The 22,735-nt window shown below is 66.5% G+C and overlaps 2 protein-coding genes across 17 annotated transcripts in view; one reads left to right on the top strand and one right to left on the bottom strand.

The window, feature by feature from the left end:
• Positions 1-9,236, top strand: part of TBCD (tubulin folding cofactor D) — a 139,944-nt gene extending 130,708 nt beyond the window's left edge. For both annotated transcript variants that reach the window (XM_025468444.3, XM_025468443.3), the window contains 7 exons: positions 983-1,104; positions 2,912-2,989; positions 6,642-6,731; positions 6,860-6,947; positions 7,304-7,413; positions 8,345-8,429; positions 9,043-9,236. In XM_025468444.3, the coding sequence (XP_025324229.1) occupies positions 983-1,104; positions 2,912-2,989; positions 6,642-6,731; positions 6,860-6,947; positions 7,304-7,413; positions 8,345-8,429; positions 9,043-9,057 (588 nt within the window). In that variant the 3' untranslated portion in view covers positions 9,058-9,236. The remainder of the gene's footprint in view (positions 1-982; positions 1,105-2,911; positions 2,990-6,641; positions 6,732-6,859; positions 6,948-7,303; positions 7,414-8,344; positions 8,430-9,042) is intronic.
• B3GNTL1 (UDP-GlcNAc:betaGal beta-1,3-N-acetylglucosaminyltransferase like 1) overlaps positions 8,015-22,735 on the bottom strand; it is a 50,139-nt gene continuing 35,418 nt past the window's right edge. For 13 of the 15 annotated variants that reach the window (XM_035721396.2, XM_049113796.1, XM_025468450.3 and 10 more), the window contains 7 exons: positions 19,139-19,234; positions 16,054-16,178; positions 12,680-12,815; positions 12,517-12,585; positions 12,291-12,365; positions 9,885-9,988; positions 8,015-9,706 (listed from right to left, as the gene is read on the bottom strand). In XM_035721396.2, coding sequence (XP_035577289.2) covers positions 9,908-9,988; positions 12,291-12,365; positions 12,517-12,585; positions 12,680-12,815; positions 16,054-16,178; positions 19,139-19,234 — 582 coding nt within the window. In that variant the 3' untranslated portion in view covers positions 8,015-9,706; positions 9,885-9,907. The remainder of the gene's footprint in view (positions 9,707-9,884; positions 9,989-12,290; positions 12,366-12,516; positions 12,586-12,679; positions 12,816-16,053; positions 16,179-19,138; positions 19,235-22,735) is intronic. The other 2 variants (XM_035721397.2, XM_049113797.1) reach the window with 2 other exon arrangements.

Raw genomic sequence — 22,735 nt, 5'->3', positions numbered from 1 at the left:
GGGCATCTCCTCCTCCCGAACACCCCGTATGCTCCCTACAGGCACCCCCGTGCTCTGTCCTCCCCGGTTTTCAGACTCCCTTTCCCAGATACTGCTTGCTTTTGTGCTTTTGTACAATCTGCTGTTTATCCCTCCTCCTCCCGGATTTCTGGTTTCTGTGATTCTATTTATTAGCAAACACTCACTTTGTTTTGAAATCTTTCTTCTACTTTTTCATCACATGCTCATTTTGGTAGTTTTTTTGTTTTGTTTTATTCTGTTTTTGCTGTTTTTTAAAGAGTGTGTGTGTGGGGAGGGGGGATCCCAGGCAGACTCCCCCCGAGGGCAGAGCGCAGCCCTGAGATCACGACCCCAGCCGAACCCAGGAGTCCCAGGAGTCGGATGCTCTACCCCCCAGCCACCCTAGTGCCCCGCAGGCTCGTTTTGTAATTGCACATTTTCCCTGAGGATTAACCTGCGGCTCTCCTGTGCCCCCAGGGATCTACGTCCCCTTACTTCCTCGCGTGGACTGTGGCGCAGGGGCAGGTGACTGCAGGGCTTCTTTGGCGCCAGCTCCAGGGCCCCCGGGTCCCAGCTGTGCCCACGTCTTCGGGGTCACCACACAGGGTGGCCCCACGGCCTTTCCTTGCGCTCCTCCTCTGGGGTCCGTGAGGGGGGGTCTCTGAGCCGCCAGCGCCTCGGGGGCTACGGCTGAGCTTGGAACGGAAGTGCCAGGGCACTGGCTCCCCAGACCTGCTTCCCTGGAGACGCTGCAGCCTCTGCTGAGGTTCCTCAAGGGTCATTGTGGTGGATCCGGCGCTCAGTCTGTGCTGCTGCCCAGAGAAGCGATTCCTTGTCCCGGCTCCTTCCTCCTTCCTCGTCCCTGCTTGTGCCCCATCTGGTGGGACTGTGTCGCCATCTCTGCTCCATTGGGCACGTGTGACCACCCAGGTGGCCCCGGCGGGGGCCGTCCCTGTTAGCAGAGCGCATCTCTGTGTTGCAGGTCAGGTACTCGACGCAGAGCCTCTTCGAGTACATGAAGGGGATTCAGAACGACCCGCAGGCCCTAGAGGGCTTTGGGGGGACCCTTCTGCAACTCTTTGAGGACAACCTTCTGAATGACAGGTAAGAGGTGGCGCTTTTGTCACAGTTCTCAGACCTCTGGGGTCTCCCGTGTTCTCACCAGGATTTGGTCTCAAGCGGGCAGTGAGGAGGGCCCGGAGGGGACGTGGCTGCAGGGGGTGCCACTGCAGGGCCCTGCAGCCTGCGGCGTGGGCCAGCCGGGGCACGACTCTGGTACCCGTCGGGCATCCACGGGGCCGAGGCTGTGAGCCCTGGAGGGTCCGTGTGGCTCTTCTCTGAGGCAGTGTGTCCCCAGTCTGCGCCCGGACACACCCACGGTGTGGTCACGGTCTCTGCAGGCAGGACCAGAACGTCGCGGTGAGGAGCAGCGCTTGTTCTCTGAGGCATCTTGGCTGCATCGTCTTTGCCCAACTGCGTTTCCACGAAGGCGGCCTGTGGATCCCATGGGTCTTGACCTCGGGATTCGGGGTGTTCCCCAAAGTCCTCTGAGAGTTGATCCTGGACTCCGCTCTCCACTGTCCTGGGCAGGCGGGCCCTGGTCACGCAGCACAGACGCAGGCCCCGTGGGCGCACCGTGTCCGTGGGAGGCAGCGGAGCTCAGCCTGTGGTCTGCTCCGCCTGAATAGCACCGAGCATGAGTGAGGTCTCCGGACGTGAGCACGACGGCTGCCGTCTGGTAGATGTTGACTCTGGCATCCCCGACACTGTCCCCACGTTCAGGACACGGGCCACACCTGTCAGCCCGGAAGCTTCCCGCGACCCCCTCCCCCCGCCCCCAGCCTGAGGCAACTGTTGGTCTGTCACGGAGGCTCCAGTGGCATTTTCTACGAGTGTATTTCCCTGGAATCTGCGGCGTGTCCGGCTTCCATTGTGTGGTCACACCGCGTTCGGTTCCTGTTGACGGTCACCAGGGTTGCTTGTGGCTGGAGTTCTGGCGGCAGGAACGTTTGCGCACGTCTGTGTGGACTGCTGCCCACCTTGCCCCTGGGTCCATGCTGAGAGCAGGCTTGCTGGGTCACGGGGCAGGTGGATGCTCAACTTTTAAAAAACTGCCACGTTTTCCAAAGCGGTCACACCATGTTACACCCCGTGGGGCGTCTCCGTCCGGGCGCCGGTCCTGCCCTGTGATCCCCCCAGGGAGGGGTGTCCGGCCTCCTGCCTGCGTCTTACTTGGTGGTTGTGGTTTCCTCCCTTCCTGCTGAGCTTCGGGGGTCCGGTGAGCTGTGCAAGCCCTGGTCACACAGCGGCCCGCGGGTACCCCCGTCCAGGCGGCCCTTGGCCTTCACAGCCCGGGACCCTGAGCAGGTGCCGCCGCCCCGCACGCTCGGCTGCCCCCTTGGTTCTTACAGGCTTGTGCGTTCTTGGCCTGACTCAAGGTCACGAAGGTTTTCTCTTAACGTTTCCTAGCAGATGTGTGGCTTTAGGTTTTATGTTGAGACCCAAGGTCTGTTCTGGGTTATGGCCTGTGTGTGACGCGAGTGGCAGACCGTGTTTCTGCCGCGTGTGGCCAGGGGTTGAGGGACTGACCCTTCCACGGGGTTGCTTTTCCGCTGTATCCATCGGGGACACAGAAGCCCATTTCTGGACTTTCCTCTCCTCAGTCTGTGCTGTCGTCTCCCTCGAGCTTCACGGCTGAGACGCGTGCTGCCGGCCTTCTGGCCGCACTCCCCTGGTCGTTAGGGCCTTTCTTGATCCTAACGTTTCCATGTGAATTTTACAGTAAGATTGTCGTTTTCTGCAGAAGGTGTTGCCCGGATCCGGATTGGGATGGTGTGGCCCCAGGGAGCGCCCCACGTTAGCAGGTCCGGGGTGGGCGCCTGGGGCCTCAGCACTCGCCCTCTCCCCTCAGGGTGTCTGTGCCGCTGCTGAAGATGCTGGACCAGATGCTGGCCAATGGGTGCTTCGACCTCTTCACTGCGGAGCAGGAGTAAGTGCCCCGCTTGCTGCCCCCTCATGCCGACCGACCGAGCCAGGGGAGGCCGAGCCGCGACTCCAGGAGGCGATTTCTGGCACATTCAGGGCAGCCCGTGCCATCAGGACGCTTCGGCTGCCCCAGTGAGGTTGGGCTGTGCCTCTGGCCAGGCTCCTTCTGTGGCACCTGCTGCCCAGGTGGGAAAAGACCCAAGCAGCTGAGGTGCCCCCCCGCCCCCCGAGCCCCCGACCCCACCTGGGCCGGGGCCTGGCAGTCAGGGCGGTCGTGGGCAGCGTGGAGCGTCTTGACTGTCACGGTGGCGGGGCTGGTGCTTGCATGTGGGGCTGGGCGTGGGCCCCAACACCCAAGAGCGGGGGCAGCTCCCGCACTGAGCTCCAGGCTGCCTTGTTAAGAGCCTCACGACCTTCCCCGCGTCCCAGGCTTGAGGGGTCTGCCTCTGGCGCCTTGTGTCTCGCGCGTGGGCACATCTCGGGGCCTGTGAAGGAGCTGCACCGGGTGGGCCCCCCCGAGGTGTGTGCTCACACCTGGAGTCCTCTTTGTGGGCGGGGGTCTTTCTGCCATTTCTGGGGGTGCTCACCCCCGCCCACCCGAGTCCCCTCCGTGGCCTCCTGTCCTGTGGGTTTTGTTTGGTGTCGGGTGGAGGGGAGTCCAGAGCTTGTTCCCCCGTCTCTGCTGCGTCGCTGACCTTCCGGCGTCAGGGCGCCGTCCGCACTCCCCGGTCACGGCCACCCGCTGGGGGGTGGCATCCTTAACGCAGATTGTGTCGCCCGGCTCGCCGACCTACTGTTTGGAGGCCTAAACGTATTTTCCTCCTTTGAAAATTTCAAAATAAAACGGTGGGACAGAGTGTCCTGCTGTAAACGGCTCTTTTTATTTCTCTTTAATTTTGCCAGTTTCTGTTGACGAACCATGAGGTCTTCTGCTTTGGCGCACGCACGTTCGGGGCAGAGTCTGTTTACTGCACGACGCGCTTTATTACCGTTTGCTCCCTGTGGGTCAGGCTGCAGCCCCTTGGTGTGACCCAGACTCTGCCCCGGGGCTGTACGTGCTGCTGGCCTGGTGTGTCACTCACGGGGCTGCGGCCCCCGACAGCCTCCGACCGCTCATGGGCTCGTTCATCTCATTTGCAAGCAACCCGCTCGGCCCCCTGCCTGCGTCTCTCTGTCCATTGGTCCGGCTGCCGTGTCCCCTCCATCCTGTTCTCTCTGATGAATTCAGGGACGTCTGTTATTCCAGCGGGACGTCCCACTCTCCTGCTCTTTCACTGGCCGCCCAGAGGCCAATTTCCTGCACTTTTCCTCTTCCTGGAAAACCAGGGGTGTTTACGTGTTCCGTGTCTTTTCTCGGGTGACGTGAGCTCGCTGCGTGGTGTTACACGCACGTGTTCACTTGCTGCTGTTTTGTGCAGTTAATGCTGAGCTTGTCCACGTTTGCCTCTGCCTCCTACCTGCCTCGCTGGGCCTGCCCCAGCCTGCGTCCTGTGTTTCTGCCTCAAGAACCCCCGTCTGCAGCTCCTCTCGTGATGCCCGCTGGCAGTGAACGTTTTCTGGTTTTATTTGCAAGTTACTTTCGAGGATATGGGGTTCTAGGCAGACGTTTTACTTCGGGACCTAAAGATCCTCCGACTTCTGTTCCTGTTGAGACGTGGCCTGTGAATCTGGAGTCCGAGGCAGTCGGGTTTTCACTGCCTCCTTTGAGGATCGTCTCCAAGGAGTCTCAACATTTCTACCCGTTGTAGGTCCAGTGGGTCACATACTCGTCTCTGTCCTACCAGGAATTTGTTAAACTTGAAGATATAGCTTTGTTTTCATTTGTTCTGAAAAATTCTTGGCTGCCCTCCCCGAAGGCCGGCCGCGTCCCACGTTTCTCCGTGCCTCAGTGGTTCTGACTTGTCCTCCACTTGCCGACTTCCTCCTAGCCTGTTTCTGCCAAAATCACAGCTGGGGTTCGTATTTTCGGTTTTCGTATTTTTTTCAGATGCAGCTTTCTATTTGGTGTGTCGTGCAGCTGCCAGCTCCTTGCCCTTCTGGGTACGGTGCTGCGATCTTCCCGCACACTTCTGGTCTCCTCGTGGGGTGTCTGGTTTCTAAGCCCACAGGTGGGCCTTCTCGTTTGCTTATTCGTTGTCTGGACGCCGCATTTGAGACGTCGTGTGTACAAGTGACTGCGGCAGTAGATGAGCTTGGCTGCAGGGCTCTGCGGGCGGGTGGTAGCGATCCGGAGCCACCCTGACCCACATCCGCCCCGGGGGCTCTGGCCTGCCCGCAGCAGGTGCACCCTCCACCTGGGGGAGCCTTCCGGGCTTGTCAGGCGCAAGCCCTCATCGGGACCAAGCTTCGGGTCTTGTGGCGGCTGGATTCTGGGGACAGCATGCTCAGGTCCTCTGGTGGTCGGTCCGCCCTGGTGCTGAGGCGGTGCACGCCTGGTGCTGGACTCCCCCCTGGGAGTGGAGGCAGTGGGCATCCCACCTGCCGCATGCAGAAGGGCCTTGGGGTCCAGGTGGGGAGGTGCTGCCGCCGGAGAGGTGGCAGCGGAGAAATGGGGCGCGTGGCTCCCAGTGCAAGTAGCTGTCAGCCACTGTGTTCCAGATGGCGGCGGGAGGGTGGGGTTGTCCCCAGGCCGGGAGGGCGGCCGGGAGGGAGGGGCGGACGCGGGCAGCTCAGGCTCCGCGAGGAATGGCACAGAGCGGCTTGCGCAGCAGGTCCTGGAGGCAGGAGGTCAGGGTGCCAGCGACCCAGGCCTGGTTTGCTGAGGGACCTTCCACTGTTCGCACAGCAGAGGGCGGCCACCTCATGCGTCTGTTGCCCTGAAGGCACTCAGGGCATCGTGGGGACTCAGTCTCAGTCTCATGGCCTACGTGCTTCTGAGGTCCCACTTGGTAATACCTTCACGTGGGGTATTCAGTGGGCTTTGTGTGGAGTCGGGGGCACAGGGGTTCAGCCTGGAGCATAAACGCTTGGCCTGAGATGCTCATTAGATCCCAGAGGAGATGGACCTAGAGGCTGGAACCCCAGGGAAGCCCCAGAGGGTGGTGTGTGAACCCTGGAGGCCAGCATGGGAGTGGCTGTGGACAAGAAGGGGCCCCTGGTGGAGCTGTGGGGGGTCCCTCCTTTAGGACAGGGAGCAGAGGGGACACAGGGCCTGGGTGGTGTGAGCCAAGGGGTCATGTGGGTGGAGGACACGGTGGTCACTTGGTCCCGAACAGGCAGGGAGCTGTGGGGAGAAGCCTGCGGGGGGAGGGGGCTGGACCCCTGTGGGTGACAGGGACCTGGACGGGGTGGGTGGGGGTGCCACTCTCCCTGAGAACAAGGAAGAGGTCATGGGCGGCGGGGCCCTCGGGGCAACAGTGGCATGCAGGAGCCTGTGTCGTGGGGACCCTTGCTGGTTGGCCCCCTGCTGTCCCTGGCGGTGCGGCATGGAGGGGGACGTGCGTCCACGTGTGTCCAGGGGCTGCGCCTGATTCCAAGCCGAGTCCTTCCTTGGATCTGGGTGGAGCCTGCCCTCGCTGTGCCCGCCGCGGGCGGGGGTCGGGGTGCGCCCGGCTCTGGTCCTCAGGGCCCTCCCGCTGGTTGGGGAAGGTGTGCAGGTCCGTGGGCGCTCGAGCTCGCAGCAGGCTCGCCGCCGGCACCATGTGCTTCCCTTGCAGCCACCCGTTCGGCGTGAAGCTACTGGCGCTCTGTAAGGAGGAGACCAGGAAATCCAAGGATGTGCAGAAGCTGCGGTCGGGCATTGCTGTGTAAGTTCAGGCGGGACACACTGGGGCTCACTGGTCGGCAGCCGGGCCTGTTGGGGGGACCTGGGCCGCAGCGTCGGGCAGCCAGGGTGGGTGCTGACGGCCAGCCGCTCCCCGCCTGTCACCCGCAGGTTCTGTGGGATGGTACAGTTCCCGGGGGACGTGAGGAGGAAGGTCCTCCTGCAGTTGTGCCTCCTGCTGTGCCACCCGTTCCCTGTGGTGAGTGTGTGGCCGCCCCAGGTGGGGGGTGGGGTGGGCACGCCAGGCCGGGCAGGTGCCTGAGCCGCCCAGAGGCCGGGTTCTGCTGGCTGAGGGCGTCCTCTGGCTCAGGCTGCCCTGCCTGCTGACCGCACTCTGCGCTGGGGCCCGGAGCTCGGCGGGCAGCTGTGCGGGCAGCGTGGGGTGGCTTGGCTTCTCCCCGTGAGGCGGCCGTGTGGCGCCCGGCCAGGTGGGGTCGGACCCCAGGCCCGCTCCCCGAGCAGCTTGCGCGGTGGGTGTGAGCAGCGTCAGGTGCCCCTCCTGGCCCCGCCCCAGCCAGGCCCCGCCACTGACCCGCCCTGCCCTGCCCTGCCCAGATCCGGAAGAGCACGGCGAGCCAGGTGTACGAGATGCTGCTCACCTACGGGGACTTCCTGGCTGACGGCGTCCTGGAGGAGGTCATGGCTGTGCTGGGCGCCACGGCCTGGTGAGTGCGAGGGCCCTTCCCGCCTTCCCCAGGATTGCAGAACCCCGCCCCCGCCCGAGCCCCACCCCTGCCTGAGCCCGCCCCCGCCTGAGGACCTGCAGCGTCCGCCCACAGGTGCCCGCTTGTACCCGTCTGGCTGGGGAGACGCGCAGGGGCGGTGTCCTGGCCACTACTGGTTCACTTCGGTGGACTCCGCGCCGGGGGCTCTGGGAGCTGTGGGGTCGTGGGGTCGCGGCCTGGGAGGTGGTTGAGCCTCTGCGGGGGTGCACCTGGCGCCCTGGCCTCCAAGAGCAGAGGGTGTGTAGCACTGGACCCCCTGCAGGTGCCAGGCACTGGGCTCTGGGAGGCGGCCCGTGGGCCTCGGCTCGGCTGTGGTGGAAAGGCCCGCGTGGCCGCATCCACGCGTCAAAGTGGACGAGGTGTCCCCGACCCGGAGACCCGGCTCCCTCCCGTCTTGGGGGTCCCTCAAGGCTGGGACTGGCCACGTCCCCAGGGCCTGGACAGCGCGGCCCCGAGCTCAGTGTCACAGACACACGGGCACCCGGCGCTGCGGCCCTGCTCCTCCCCACCTTGTTCTTCTGTTGAAAAAAGTTCCGGATGATTTTAAGATGCTGGTATTTTTTTTTTTATTCTAAAATGAAATTTAATCTTTATTTTTAGTGAAAATGATAAACAGCTTTCCAAGTACAGTAAAACTTTAAAACCTGCCCGGCCCACCTCCATGGGTCGCCCGCCTCCAGTTTCCTGAGGAGGAGCAGGGCCTGCAGCACCCACCGCGGGGGCTCGCCCCGTGCTCTCCCCCTGGACTCCTAAGCTGGGCTCCTGGGGTCTGCACCCCGGCAGCCTGAGCGCGGGGCTTGCAGGAGGCTGGACACACACACCGAGCGCCCCGCGGCTGAAGCTGCTCCTCCCCCCCCCCCCCCCCCCCCAGGGACGCGGAGCTCCCAGTCGTGAGAGCCCAGCGGAACCACCTATGTGACCTCCTCGGCGTGCCCCGACCGCAGCTGGTCCCTAAGGTAACCACAGGCCTCGGCCACGCCAGGACTCCGGGGCCCCCCTTGCGCGGCTCCCACGGGCGCTCATCCTGAGCTGGCGTCTGGGGCGCTGTGGTCCTCGCGGGCCCCTCGCGGGCTGCTTGGGCTCCCACATCCCTCGTGCAGCAGGCAGCACCCGGTGTCCCGTGGGCACAACAGCCAGGACAGGCCCTCTGCCTGGGGGGGTGGCCATCCCGCGCTGCCGGCCCTCAGTGGAGCTGGCGGCGGCCGAGCTCGCTCCTCCCACCTGACCTGGTTTCCACCGTCACCGTCTCCCTGGACGGTCGCCCCAGGGTCCCAGGTGCCCGGTGAGATCACCCTTCCATGGCATTGCTGCGTGCACTGCAACTGCAGCTGAGGCCGCGGTGGTTTCCCTGCTTCTGCTCCGGGGTGGCAGCCACGTCCACCTTTCTCTCGGGCCCACGGGTGACACGGGGGTTGGTGGGCCAAGGGCAGTGATGGCTCCAGGTGAGCATGCTGCTAACCTGTTGTCAGTCCCGCACGGGGGGATGAAGGTGGGGAGCTGAGGACGGGACTGTGGCAGCCACGGGGTCCTGGGCACCCGTGGCCTGACCCTGTGCTGTGTCACCCACAGCCTGGCACCGGCTGAGCCCCTGCTGCCCAGGGGGCGGAGGAGACCGACGCTGGTCAGCACACCTGACCACTGGAGGTGGCCCCGGGCCCGGAGGTGGCCCCACCTGAGCAGCAGCTCTTCTTCCCGTGTCTGGGGTGTTGGTGCTTTGTCTTCACGTCCGTGGGAACCCCGTCCATAAAACCATGTCCCGAGCAGTTCTGTGTCTCCGTGTCTGACACTGGTGTGTGTGACCGCGGGGGCGGGGGGGGGCTGCTGGGGCCTGGCCGCCCTGGTGGGAGCACTGACCCCCCGTGGGGTCGCCTGCTGCCCGGCTCCTCGGACTGAGGGCGCCGTGGATTAACGACTTTCATTCCGTTCAAGCATTCAAACTTGCTTCCCTCCCAAAAAGGAGTAGGGAGCTCTCGTTTTAGATGGAGGCCAGCCAGAGAGCCTCGGGTGGCGGGGTCCCACGGGACGGCAGGCGGGAGATGGTGGGGAGATGGCGCCCGCGGGGCAGCACCTGGGCCTTGGCTGCAGGAAACCAAGCGCTCATGCAGCGAGCGCACCCAGGAACCGCGGGCGGCCGAGACCCACAGGGTCCAACACCCCCAGGGGGGCCGCAGCCTCGCGGCACACGTGTCCCTCAGCAGCGCGGGCAGACGGCTCCTGGTGTGACAGGCACAACCTGCCGGGGACGCCGGGGTGGTCGCCACTGTGCGGTCACACTGGCGCACGGGGACCACTTCCCAGTGAGACATGGACCCACCCCCGGGGGAAGGGCCAGCCCCACGAGGAGGCGGGGCTGCACGTGCCCTCAGGCCACAGGACCCCCCCCCCCCCCCCCACCCGGGCGACCCATGCACCTGGGAGCTGCTGCCCGCAGCCGTCAGCTGAAGTGAAGGAAGTCCCGGCCCTCCTGCAGGTGTAGCGACCGCAGGTTGGCCTCGAACTCGCCCCTGGTGAGGTCCTGTGGGGGGAACAGCACGTCAGCTGGGTGTGGCAGGACCTCCCTGCTGAGGGGAGGGGCTGAGACAGGCAGGGGACGTGGCCGGAGGCCTCCACGGTGAGGGGGGCCTCTGAGACAGACACTACCCCCCACCCCCACCAGATCCCTCCCTGCAGAAGGCAGCTGACCCTCCCCTCCCTCAGGAGCTAAGGGGAGGAAGCGTCCCCACTGGCAGCTCTGCGTCACCCCTTTGTCCAGGGCACACTGGCTTCCTGCCCGTGCCTCATCCTAGGGTCCCCATGACACCCTGTCCCCTCTGCAGGGGCCTGACCCCGACTCAGAGATGTCCACGGACCCCGCCCTCCTCTTCCTTGGCCCATTTGTGCTCCAGGGACATGCCCCACAGGGATGGGGACACACCGCATGGGGACACAGACATAGGGATGAGAACATGCTGTGTGAGAACGGCGACAGATGGGGACAAGGACACAGGAGCACAAATGGAGATGGGGACACGTGGACATGGAGCATGGAGACAAATGGGGACCTGCCACACGGGGAAGGGGACGTGTCATGGACATGACACGGGGACAGATAAGGACAGAAATGAGAGGGACATGGGGCATGGAGATGGGAACACGGACACAGGTGGGGACACCACATGGGGACGGGATACGGGGACGGGGACATGGACCCAGGGTGGCCGCACGGGGACACAGGACATAGGGGGACACAGGCCGGGGGCATGCCGCTGCTCGGCTTCTTGCTCAATTAAAAGACGACGGCGGGGTCCCGTGGCCCAGGGCGTATGTGGAATACGCCGTGAGGCATGTTGTGTAAAAGCCGCAGGACACGGGGAGGGTACGTGTGACACGCTGTCGTTGGCCCCAAACCCGCGCACGCCTGGGTTCACTGCAGCATAATATGCCAGAAACCGGTGCGGGGTGCCTCTGCGGGGACACGGGGGTGGGGACGCAGGCCTGTGCTGCGTGGGGGCCTGGGGTAGGGGCTCCCCCCGCAGAGCGCGTCGCCCCAACCGCTGTGGGTCGCTGGTGCAGGGGTGAGGCTCCTCCTAGAGCAGCGGCGCCTTCCCCGGCCGAGCCCTGCTCACCGCGGCTTCAGGCTGCTCCTTCCAGAAACCCCGGAGGCTGCCGGCGCACGCGGGGAGGCCCGGGGGTAGCCAGCGGGACCCTGCATGTGTGAGGACACGCGGCCGGCAGCGATTCGGGCAGCGCCCGAGCCAGACACTGAGGGTGCGCGGTGGCTCAGGCGGTGGTGCCCCGGGGTCGTGGGGTCGGGGGGTCGGGCTCCCTGCTGGGGGGAGGGGCCTGCGGCCGCCATTTCCCTCCAAGGAGATTTAAAAATCTAAAACAACGGCGTGCGCGGGGGTGTGCGGCGCGTATCACGAGGCCGTGCTGACACGGGGTCAGCCCCCGCAGAACCGAACCTCAGGGGGGTCCAGGGCGGGGGGGCATCTGTGGGGTCATGGGGCAGCCACCACGGAGGGGGAGGCAGCTGGGGGCGCAGCCTCCTCCCCCCACCCTCGGGGCCCAGCGGCGGCACCAGAACCCAGCTGAGCCGGGCGCACGGGTGATCATGGCACTTGTGTGCGTCCAAGCGCAGCAGAGGGAAGCCGCGGGTGGACACGCGTGCACACCCACCCGACGGGGCCGCGTCCAGGACTCGCGCAGAACGGACACGCGTGGCCACGTCTGCACACGGAGACCCCGCGCCACCAGAGGTCGGGCACACGCAGAGCCTGGCCGCGAGGGCCCGTGGTGCACGGGGTGGCCGTGACAACGGGGAGGAGCACGAGACGCTGCAGCCGTCGTGGGAATGGGCCGGTTACCCCGGCACCACCTCCCGTGCTGGGCAAACGTGCATGTGGACCCGCACGCGGCTCCCTGTCACCGGGGCCACGGCCAGTGGTCGCCACCAAGGACGTCAGCTGGGTGCAGGCAGGCCCCGGGGTTCCCGAGCTCGTGTGAGCCCGACGGAGCTGCGTGCAGCCCAGCGCCTGGGCCCCGTGACCCCAAGGGAAGGGGGAAGCCGGGGGGGGGGGGATGGGGGGCAGCCCGGGGCTCGGTCGGGGGCTCCTCACAGCAGCCCCTTGGCTCGGCTGCAGCCTCTGCCGGGCTGCACGTCGTAAGTTCCCGAAAAGCGTTTTTATGGAAACGCAGCCTCTGTCTGCAGGCACCGCACGCCCCAACATCCCAGGCGCCCCGTGAGGCCACGGCCCCTCCCCTCCAGCCCAGCACTCAGGAGGCCGCACCCCGGGCGGGGCCTGGGCAGCGACGTTGACCCCGGGCGCGCGGGCACGTACCAGCTTCACGCAGATGACGAAGGGCGGCCGGGCGGCTCGGAAGTGCAGGATCGGGACCCGTGGCTTAGGCGCCTCCTGAGGGGAGAGGGGCGCTGGGTGCGGGCCTGCGCCGACGGCCCCCAGCTCCCAGGGGCCCGGGGTCACCCCTGCCAGGCAGGGTCCATCCCGGAGGGAGGGGGGGCTCCGGGCGACCCTGTGGGGCCGAGGCCACCGGGCGGGCGCACACCTCGGAGTCCTCGTAGCAGTAGAAGCCCTTCCTGATCTTGTTCTCGTCCACGTCACAGAAGGCCACCACCTGGGGGAGGAGCGGAGGGCGGGAGCTGGGGGGGAGGGGGCAGGGGGACAGGGTGGGGGGCCAGGGCAGAGGGTGGGGGGACGGGGGGACCCACCTTGCGCCGCGCCCCCGCCGAGAGGTTGCGGTACAGCCGGCGCCCCTGGCGGCCCGCGTTCCAGATGGTGAAGGCGGCCCAGCGCGGCAGGACACGCTCCTCCAGGAACCGGACTCGGTGCGTCCAGATGGTCGTCCTGGGGGAGCAGCGGGGGTGGGGGCCTCTGTCGGCTGCACACGGGGGCCCCCCCAGCCCCGGGCACCGCGGGGCACGACCCGGCCGGGTCATACGGCCTCACCCGCCCCGGGGATGTTCCCACGCCTGACGCAGACCAAGGGACCTGGGGAGACGCAGCTGCTGGTGTCGGGGGCTCGCTGAGCTGCCTCGGGGCCCCGCTCCCGCGCACACAGGGTGGGAGTCAGGCCCCACGTGGCTGCGTGGAACCTGTCAGGGTGGCACCATCGTCCCCGCTCCCAGCCGCTGCCAGGCGGGCCTTTCTTGGGGTGTCGGGGAGCCTCCGGGGCTCGGGCCTGGCAGGGCACCCGAGCTCCGTGGACGCGGGGCGCAGGCGGTCTGAGCACGTCGGGGCTGCCGAGGAGCGCTGCCCAGTGGGGGGCCTGTGCTCCCAGTCCTCGCGGCCAGGCCCATGCAGCCAGGCAACGTCCACGACAGGGGACAAGGCAGGGGATGCGGGAGGGTGCGCAGGAGGGCACGGGGCACTGGAGGGCACGCGAAGGGCGCAAGGGCCTTGAGTGTGCGTGGGGCCATGGCTGGCGGGGCACAGGTGCTCCCGCCATGGCCTCCTGTCCCCCTGCAGCTCCGCCAGCGCGTCCCCCCTCCTCCAGCAGCCAGGGCTCCTCGCGGTGAGACACAGACCCGAGGGCGTGGCCACCGCCTGCTGCATGGACGGCCCAACCCCAGGAGCCCAGGGTGCCGCCGGGCCCACGCAGGCTGCGCCCGAGTCGCTGACATGGCCTCTGCTCTGGACACCCCTGCAGTTTAGAAGCGGCCCCAGGGTGCTCCCGCCGTCCTGCCTGCGTCCTGCCTGCGTCCTGCCGCGCCCCCTGCGCTCCTCCAGCGGGAGGCGTCCCCCCACATCTCATGCGCTGGGGCAGCAGCGGCCTCCATGGGGGCTCCCGGGCCAGGACGGGGGTGGCTGTGGCGACGCTCCAGAGACGCACCACCTGAGGTCGCACAGGCAGGGCCACCGAGAGGCGCAGCAGAGGCGCGGCGTCCAGGGAGGAGGTGTCGGGATGCCAGGCCTCAGGCAGGTGCCGCCCGCGGTGGAGGCACCAAGAACCAGGTCAGGGCAAGGAGGGGGCCTCCGTCCGCGTGGCTGGGGTGGCCCATTGCGGGCGCCACCGTGCTGAGGGCCGTGGGGTCGGAGCAGGAGTCTGGGCGCACGGGTAGGCCCATCCTTGTGGCGCAGTCACCCCTGCTGCGGAAGCCGTGTGACGGGAGCCCGCGGGCTGGTCCCTGCGGGTCACAGCCCCTCACCCAGTGCCGGCCGGGGGCACAGGAGCCCCGCAGGCCGCAGCCCGTGGGCAGCAGGGACCCCCTTGGGGCCCAGGCGCTCCGTCACCGCCGCCACTCGTGAGCTGCCGGGTCACCGAGGGGGTCACGGGCCAGCTTACTTACGGGCGGCTGCAGTACTTCGGGCCCACGTCGTCGTGTGAGGTTGCTGTTGACGCCCTTCCCTGCCGTGGGGACGCCATCCTGGGTCCTGGGCGCCTGCCCGGCGTGTGCGGCCCACGGTTCCCGTTCACGCGGCCGCCAGCACCCCCCTTGTCCGCGTGTGCCTCCCGGGCCTCCCGGCGTTTCTGAGTCGAGGCTTCGGGTCCTGGTGAAGCCGCCGCCTCCGTTCACCAACGGTCAGGGGTGTCCCGCGCTCGAGTGGGGCTGTGAGGTCACGGGGTCCCCGTAGGAGCGTCGCCCCCAGCCGCCCCCAGGCTCCTCCTTCCATCGGCGGCCTTCACCAACTTTGTTAAAAATCTGCCTCCCGCACCACGTCCCGCGTGTCCCTGGCCTCCCGGTCGCCGGGCTCGTGGCCACACCTGGCCTTTTGCTCCTGTCAAGGTTCTTGGGTCCATCCTGGCTCCTCTAATTTTCCATGTGAATCTTAGAATCCGGTAGTTTCCGCAAAAATGCCGGTGGGTCGTGTACCGAGACCAACGCCCAGCGCTTTGGGGAGAGCGATCTCAGGTCGCCGAGGCCTCGGCCCAGGACGGTGGCGTCCCTCCATCCCCGTGACGGGTTTCCTTGAATTTCTTGTACTTTGCAGAGGACACACACACCCCCGTGTTTTATTTTTGATGCCATCATACGTGGTTCTGTGTTTCCCAGTTGTTCAAGTGTGTCGACTGGGGGCTTCAGTGAATTCCACTAATTTTGACAATTTCATTAAAATACATTTTTTTCCTGATTTCCTTTGTGATTTTTTTCCCCGGATTGCTTATTTTCCAAATATTTTGCATTTTTGCGACGTGTTAATGATTTCTGTTTTAATCCCACGTGGTTAGAAAACACACCGTGGAGGATTCCAGTCCTTGGAAACGTACCTGGAGTTGGTTCGTCTCGCACCAGGACGCATCCCACAGGCGAGTGGACTACACGCGCGGTCCCGGGTGGCAGGCGGCTCCAGGCCTCCCCCTGGGACCCTCCCATGTGGTGTCCGTCTGTCCCCGTCCGTGCAGTTCTGGTCGTGCCCAGACACCCGTGAGATACACGCACGCGGCCGTGGCCGCCTCCTGGACATGACCCTGACCCCACGGCGCAAACCACCCCGAGTCCAGCCCCAAACCACGATGCTGCACTCAAGCTGTCATGGAAAAGTTCAGATTCAGCGGAAAAACCCAAAACCAAGTTCCTGCGCTGGAAGCTGGGAACGAAGTTGAACTTCAACACTCGACAAGACCCACGCAGACGTCCACGGGCCTCCTGTCAGTCGGGCCCCACGCGCGGCACAGATCCCTGCCCCCGGCGCACGGGCCGCCCCCAGGAGCCCACCCTCCAGGGAGGCCCAGCGAGCGCCGCCTCCGACGCGGGAGCCCCTGCGTGGGGCTGTGGCTTCAGGGCCCTCCGCGCTCAGCGCAGCACGGGACGCGCGGCTGCACCGGTGACCGTCAACCAGCCCTTCCTGCGGCTCCCACGTCAGCCAGCGGCGCCCGGGGCAGGTGGGCTGCGGGGACACGGGGCGCGCAGGTGGAGAGGAGCAGAGGCAGCGGGCAGGCCACGAACCCAGAGGGGCGCGGGAGGCGAGGTCACCCCGGAGACCCCTGTCCACAGGCCCCGAGACGCCTCCTCCCACGAAGGCCACCGGCCCCGTGACGCTCCCAGACGTCCTGCCCCGAGGTGGGACCTGCCCCACCAACCCCGGGTCCCGGGCCCTGCGCCTCGCCGCCCCCGCACGTGTCTGGAGCCCTGGGGCTACGTACTCGAGGACGGAGTGCGTGGCAGCGTCCGGGTGGTAGCGGTAGAGGACGAGGCTCTGGTCCACACGCACGACCCCGCCGCCCTTTCGCAGGTGGTTGTAGAAGAGCAGCAGGTCCTCGGGCACACCCTGCAGGGACAGCGGCAGGGACAGCAGCAGCGTCAGCCGCGCCGGCGACTTCGCTCACAGCCCAAGTTGCCGAGTCCCGCTCCCCGCGTGCGCTGACCCAGGCCTGGACGTGGGCGCCATGGCCGGCCTCGCGCAAGCTTCCAGCGCACGTGTGGGTGTCCCAGGGTGACGCACAGGCGGGTGGCGGGCGACAGCCCCCAGCATCGCCCTCCAACCCGAGACACGGTGCTCCCTGCCCGCGGGGTGCCCGCCTTCTCCTGGGTCCCTGGGTCCCTGGGTGGGGCCCGCCCCCGCCACCAGTCGGGGTGGCAGCCAGACACGGGGTCTGCTGCCTCGACGCTCCTAGCGCCAGTGAGCGGAGGTGTCAGGGCGGTGCTCGCGGCCCCGCTGCCTGCACGTCCGGCTGCCGGGCGGGCCGGCTCCCCGCCCCAGGACCTCGGGACCTGCTCCCGAGCCAGTCCAGTCCGTAGAAGGGAAGACCCAGGAGGACGAGATAAATCACGCGAGAAGCGAGGATCCTATTACCAGGTCCTCAAGGGAGCATGCGTTTGAATAAAAACTTGATAAAAGACATGGAAAAAAAATGCAATAAAATGAGCAAAAAACGGAAATCCTATACTGAGAACCGTAAAAGCCGGAGAGAACGCTGAGCCCAGGTCGGGGCGCACCAGCCGCCGCGTCCGTGTCCCAGAGTCACGCAGGTGGACCCCACGCCCTGAGCTGCCCAGCGGCGAGCGACCCCGTGGGCCGGTTCGGTTCTCCCAACAGAGACAAGTCCCCGGAGCCGCCGGCCGAGGGACCGCGCACCCGGCCCCGAGGCAGGAGGGTGTTCGGGATGCTCAGGCCGAGACCAGGAGCCCAGGGCCAGGGACCTGGGCGCGTGTCCTCCCCACGGCAGTGGAAACCAGGAGGGCACATGGGGGAAGCGAGGGAGGGTGCCGCTGCACGCGGCCCTGGGAGCAGGAGTCCGAAGAGCCACGGGGGGGGGAGGGTGTTTAAGGGGAGAAATCCAGAACCTTCCATCCCGGGGGTGGGTGCGGCTCGCAGTGCGGCGGGCAACGCGGATGGACCGGGTCGGAGGCCGCAGGCCCTGCCCGTCCTCAGGAGAGGGGACCCGGCAAGGGGAGGGGACGAGGCGCCTGCGCGGCCCCTGACGGAGCGGCGACACCCTGAGCTCCACTCACCCAGCCCTGGATGGGGACAAAGCACCCGGGCCCTCGAGACACCAGCCCATCAGCACAAAGCATGCAAACTCTCGGCCACGGCAGACCACAGACACGGGGAGCTTGGCTGCTGGGGGGTGGCCTCCCCGGTGGGAGAGGGAACCGCCCGTGGGAGCATCTGTGTGGTCCGCACCCCCCAGCTCCTGGGGCACTGGTGCTCCCCTGCACCCCGCCCCGACCTCCCCTGCCCCCCCCACCTCCTAGACCTCCCCACCTCCTCTGCCCCCCCACCTCGGGTCACCTACCCTCCACTCCCGACCCTGGGGGCACTTTCCTTCTCACGGGGGCCCACGGACAATCCCCGGGGACCAGGCCCCCAGCCCGTGCCCAGCCGTCGGGTGTCAGCGTCCCCTCAGAGCACAGCCCCCGAGTGTCGTCAGCTCCCCATTTCCTGGGGATGGCACCAAGGACCAGGGAGCACTTCCCATCCCTGGGGTGGTCCTGGGGTCCCAGGGGGTCCCTGACCCACGAGGGGACGGACGAGGTTCCCTGCGGCAGGTGCCGCCTCTCCAGGAAGAATCACTCTGAGCTACGAGGCCTGATGTTCGGGCGCTGAGGCTCAGCTGTGACCTAGGTCGGGTCAGGCCTTTCTGTCCCAGGACCTCAGGACCTCGGGACCTCACGACCATTTCTGGGCTCGTTCTGGGGAAGGTGCTGGGCTCAGCAGCAGCAGCAACAGAGCACGTGTGCGGCAGCTGTGGAGGGATGTGCTGGGGCGCCTGGGCCCGCCCCCGTCGCTCCTGCCTCTGTGCTACTGCCCCCAGGGAGCTGAGGTCGGGCCCACGAGGTCAAGTTCTCTCCACTTAGGAATGAGGGGCAGGAACAGGAGCAGAGCGGCTGCCCAACCCCTAGAATCAGGCGGCAGCGCCCCTCCGTGACAGGGTGCCCGGGCTCCCACGAGCAGGGGCGAGCGCCCGTCCACGAGCTGCAGCCACACACGGTGCCACACATGCTCCCGGCCCGGGCCAACCCTGGGGACACAAGGGCGGGCAGCAGGGCTGCGGGGACCCTGTGGAGCAGCCCCCATTTGTGTCCCGGTGCAGACGCCGCCGGCTGGGCCCTTGGGCGCCCATGTGAGAATGGCCCTGGGCCCAGAGGCTGCGTGGGTGGCCGCGGGGGACATGGGCCAGCGTGGGGGGCTGGGCCGGGGCTGGTCCCGCGCAGATGAGCCCCCAGGGCGGCAGTGGGGTCCCCGGGCCCCCAAGAGCCTGCGGCCCAGACCCCCTGGCAGCCGTGTCCGCTCGCCCTGCCCTCGGGCTGGCAGCGGGGGGCGCATCCACGGTCAACAGGGAAGTCTGATGGCACCGGCTCCCGTCACAGGGACCAGACCCCACGTCCCCAAAGCCAAACTTGAGGGAAGTTTAAGGGAAAACAAGCCAACCCGAAGATTCCCTTTTATTACTTGACTGTAGGCGCTTTCACAGTCCGGCTGCAGGGGCAGGGAGAGGGGTGAGGCCAGGTCCCCACGTTGGGGCAGACCCCCCAGGTGGGGCCACGGGCAGGACGGGGCCCGGATGACGAGCCGGCCCCGTGTGGACAGAGGGCCCGTGTGAGTCAGGCGGGGATGCCCCGGGCACTGGCAGTCCCACGCGGAAATCCCGGGCTGTGCCGGGGTCGCAGGCCGCGGGTGGGCGCCCCGTCCCGCCAGCAGGACAGGCGCCGGGAGGCTCCTCAGACGGCCCTCCCCCCCCCGGAGCCCCAACCCCGGAGGACAGGACCACGAGGGCCCACGCTTACCTGCCCGCCCTCGTCAAATGGGCCCACATGGGAGAACCAAGCGCGAGAGCAGAACCAGGTGGGCATGACGACAGTGGGGCCGTGGGAAGTGAACACCTAGGAGCAAGAGAGACGGGCAAGGTCGGCCTGCAGCCCGCTGCCCGCGGGGGCCCTGCCCACGTGCCGGTCACGTCCACGTGGGAACAGACACACACGCAGCTTCGCATCAAGACCAGAGAAACGGACCCGACGTGAAAAGCGCAGATGCGAGGGACGGGGCCCTCGAAGGACGCGAGCTGTGAAGTGACCGAAGAAACCGACGCGACGGATCTCTCCGAGGCCAAAATGATGGTTTAGACAGAAAAACTCAAACCCACGGCCCGCCAGGAAGGAGCGCCCGGGTGGAGCGCACGCCGGCAAAGCCCCGGGATGTCAGACCCTCAGAGTCATCCCGCGGGCAACACACCCCGACCCCACAGCCTGTCCCGTCACAAAACCACACACCAAGGGCCCTTGTGAAAGTAGTGCAGAAACCCTGTGAACGGAGCCCGTCATCCTGGGGCCCACGCCGCGACCAGGGACCACAGGGTCGTGAGGGACACGGCACCGGTCGCCGGAGGCCGCATTCACAGGACAAGGACGGGCCCCACACGGCCGACAAAAGCCCACAGCTCTCCGTGAGCGCACGAGCCCACCGAGGCCCCGAGGGCCCCACCGGGTGGAGGCAACGCCTTCCCGCTGCGCCCTCTGCGCCCCAACCGACGCCGCGCTAGGCAGACCCGGAGCTGGGGCCAAAGGGCACCTTGTTCCAGGTCGGGGCGAACAGGGACAACGGGTTCACGGTGCCCAGGGCACGACCCTGCGGGTAGGAGGCCAGAGGGAGGCCTGGAGGTGACAGCCGAGTCCGCGGACTCCTGGGACACGAGACTCCGCACAACTCCAGCAGGTTTCTCTTGATTTCTTCTTTTTTAAGATTCTGCTTCTTTGTGAGCGGCCGAGCGAGAGGCAGGCTCCGTCCAGGACCCGGGGTCATGACCTGGGCCGAGGGCAGGTGCCCCTTCCAGGGACTCCTTACAGCGTCAGGCTGGTCTGCCTTCTCGGCCCCCCACCCGACCCCGCGGGCACCAGGCAGAGGCCTCGGGGGTGTCTGGCCATGCTTACGTTGGTCCGAGGGCCCGAGACGCCCTTCACCCCAGCCTGTGTGCCCTACAGCTGCGGGGCGCAGGTGGCCGGGGGCTCCTGGGTCTGGGGCCGCACCCCTCCGTCCCGCCCCGGGAGCTGGTGTCCTGCCGAACCTGCTCAGTCCGAGTTGGGTGTGGAGTGCGTGTGGGGACGTCTCGGGTGCTCCCCGCGTGGCTGGGTTGTGCCCTTGGGGGACGGGCTTGGCCTTGGCACCGCCTAGCCCCCTCCTAACGCCCTAAAAGCCTCGTAGGAAGGGCTTTCAGCTAACACGGGTGCGTGGGGAAGACGCCGCTTTAACGAGGTCCCCTCCGTTTTCCCTAAATCAGGAGGTGCTTTTCTTTTAAGGAAATAAGAACAATGACCCTCCTTAAGCTAGTTCTGGGAAAAAGAAATATTTGGGGTTTTGCACAGCAGGGCTGGGACGCTCACGACGACCCCGCCTGGTCCACACCCCGGGCGCAGCGAGCAGGGGGCCGGGGCCTGGGAGGGGCCCCGGGTCCAGGGGCCACAGTTCCCCGACGTGACGACGGAGTGAAGCGAGTGAGGAAGGCGCGTCTCCTTCGGTCCCGTCAGAAGCAGCCAGTTGTCCCCAAATCCAGGCCACACGGCCCATGGCCCTTGGTCTTGCCCCCGATGTCTATTCCTTCCTCATCCAAGGCCCGGGATCCCCTCACCTGAGACGCACCGTTTCTTGGCTTCTAGACTCTGAAGGTGTCACACACCTGAGCACGGAGGATGCCGGCTGCCCTCCAGGTGCCAGCGCCCTGACCGCGTGACTGCACGTGAGTGACGAGGACATCTCCCTGATTCTCCCGAGGGCCCACATGCCATCCTCTCCGGACTCCACACCTGAGTCCCCGGCAAATGGTTCACGTTCGCCCTGGAGCCCGGGGATGGCGACACCCGCGGGTCCCCGAATCCCCAGACGAGGACCGCAGCGGGGGCCAGGCAGGGTGTCTGCAGGTGCACGTCCTCGTGGAGCGAAGGCCGTGCCCTCGTGGACCCGTCTCCCTCCGGCTGCGGGCGACTCGGGGACACCTGCTCCAGCCTCTTGCTGCCCCGGGAGCTCTGTGACCACCTGGGTGCCCCGCCCTGGCACCACCCACAGCTGGGGCAGGTCCTGGCCGCCACGTCGCCACGCAAGGTACGTGGAGCTGGGAACTGAGGATCAACGTGCTCTTCCTGAAAGGGCGGGCGGGGGAGCGGGTAGCGCCCTCCCGAGCCGTCCAGGGGCAGGGCCTCCCGAGGGAAAACTCCCACCTGCTCCCGCGCGGCCCTCAGGGGCTCCAGGTGCTCAGCCCCCCACCTGCCGGTGGCCGCTGCAGGGGCGCCCGGGACGCAGGCTTTTCTCCAAAGAGCCACATACTAAGGTTTCAGGTCTCTCGGGCCACAGCTGCTCGGTGCGGCCACCATGTGCAAAACGGCGGCGACCGTGAACACTCCGGTGGCGGCGGACAACGAAACTTCACCCGCAGAGGACGCCGCTGACGGGACTGGCCGGGAGCCGGTGTGCCCATCCCGGTCTCGCCAGGGAGGCTTCGGCCGAAACAAGGTCGCGTCTCCGTGACTCAGGCCTGGACCGGCCAGTGGCTCCCCAGCGACGGGCGGGCAGGGTTCAGGGGCCTCCGAGCTCTCCCGGTTCCACATTCCTGCGTGGCCGCGCACGCAGGTGTGCCCGGGGCAGAGGCAGGGCTGGGTGCACCTGAGGGAGAGCGGCACACCTGGCAGGTGTCTGCGGTGACAAGTCCCAGGAGTTCCTGGTCTCACCCCGATTCCCTTTTGACTTTGTGTCCTCCTGGTTCTGCTGTGTCCCCTACAAATCAGATAATCGAGTTCCTTAGACCTCATCGGGAGGAGGTGGCTCCCGGGAGGCTCGGGGTCGCGCACCCAGCCCGCCCTCCGGAAGGCGCAGGAGGTGCACAGGCGTCAGTGGATCCCGGCAGACGCTGCGGCCCCTCGACGAAGCCAGGATGAGCCTTGGCACAACGAGCTCAGTTTTATTCAGGGGAGAAGCCTCGGAGCTAAAGGAGGAAGGATCCAACGACGCTCGCAGGCCTCGGCCTCTCACCAGGAAGCGCCGGGGACGCTTCTCCATGCAGAAGAGTGGAGTCTGTGTGACTCACTTCCAGATTCCTGTGGTTTATTATCCTTATTTCTAATTTGCTGGAAGACTCTCTCTAGGCAGATAACAGACGTTCCAGGATCCTGACATTTTAACACCCACGTGGCAACAAGAAGCAGCTTTGATGTTCAATCCAAACTCCGCGGCTTCTGGGTTTGACGGAGAAGCAGCCGTTAGGAGGTTTCCTGTCCCGGGTGCGTCTTAGGAACCTGCTCAGAACCACTTCCCCACGGGCGGCTGCGGCCCATGGACGTGCGGCACGACGCTCCCTTTCAATGAGAAAACGTGGAAAAATAGTGCAGCCCAGTGTGTTC

Source organism: Canis lupus, chromosome 9, assembly GCF_003254725.2.
Source record: "Canis lupus dingo isolate Sandy chromosome 9, ASM325472v2, whole genome shotgun sequence".
Taxonomy (NCBI): domain Eukaryota; kingdom Metazoa; phylum Chordata; class Mammalia; order Carnivora; family Canidae; genus Canis; species Canis lupus.
Note: the sequence above shows the minus strand (reverse complement) of the source record. Positions and strands in the feature narration are given on the sequence as shown.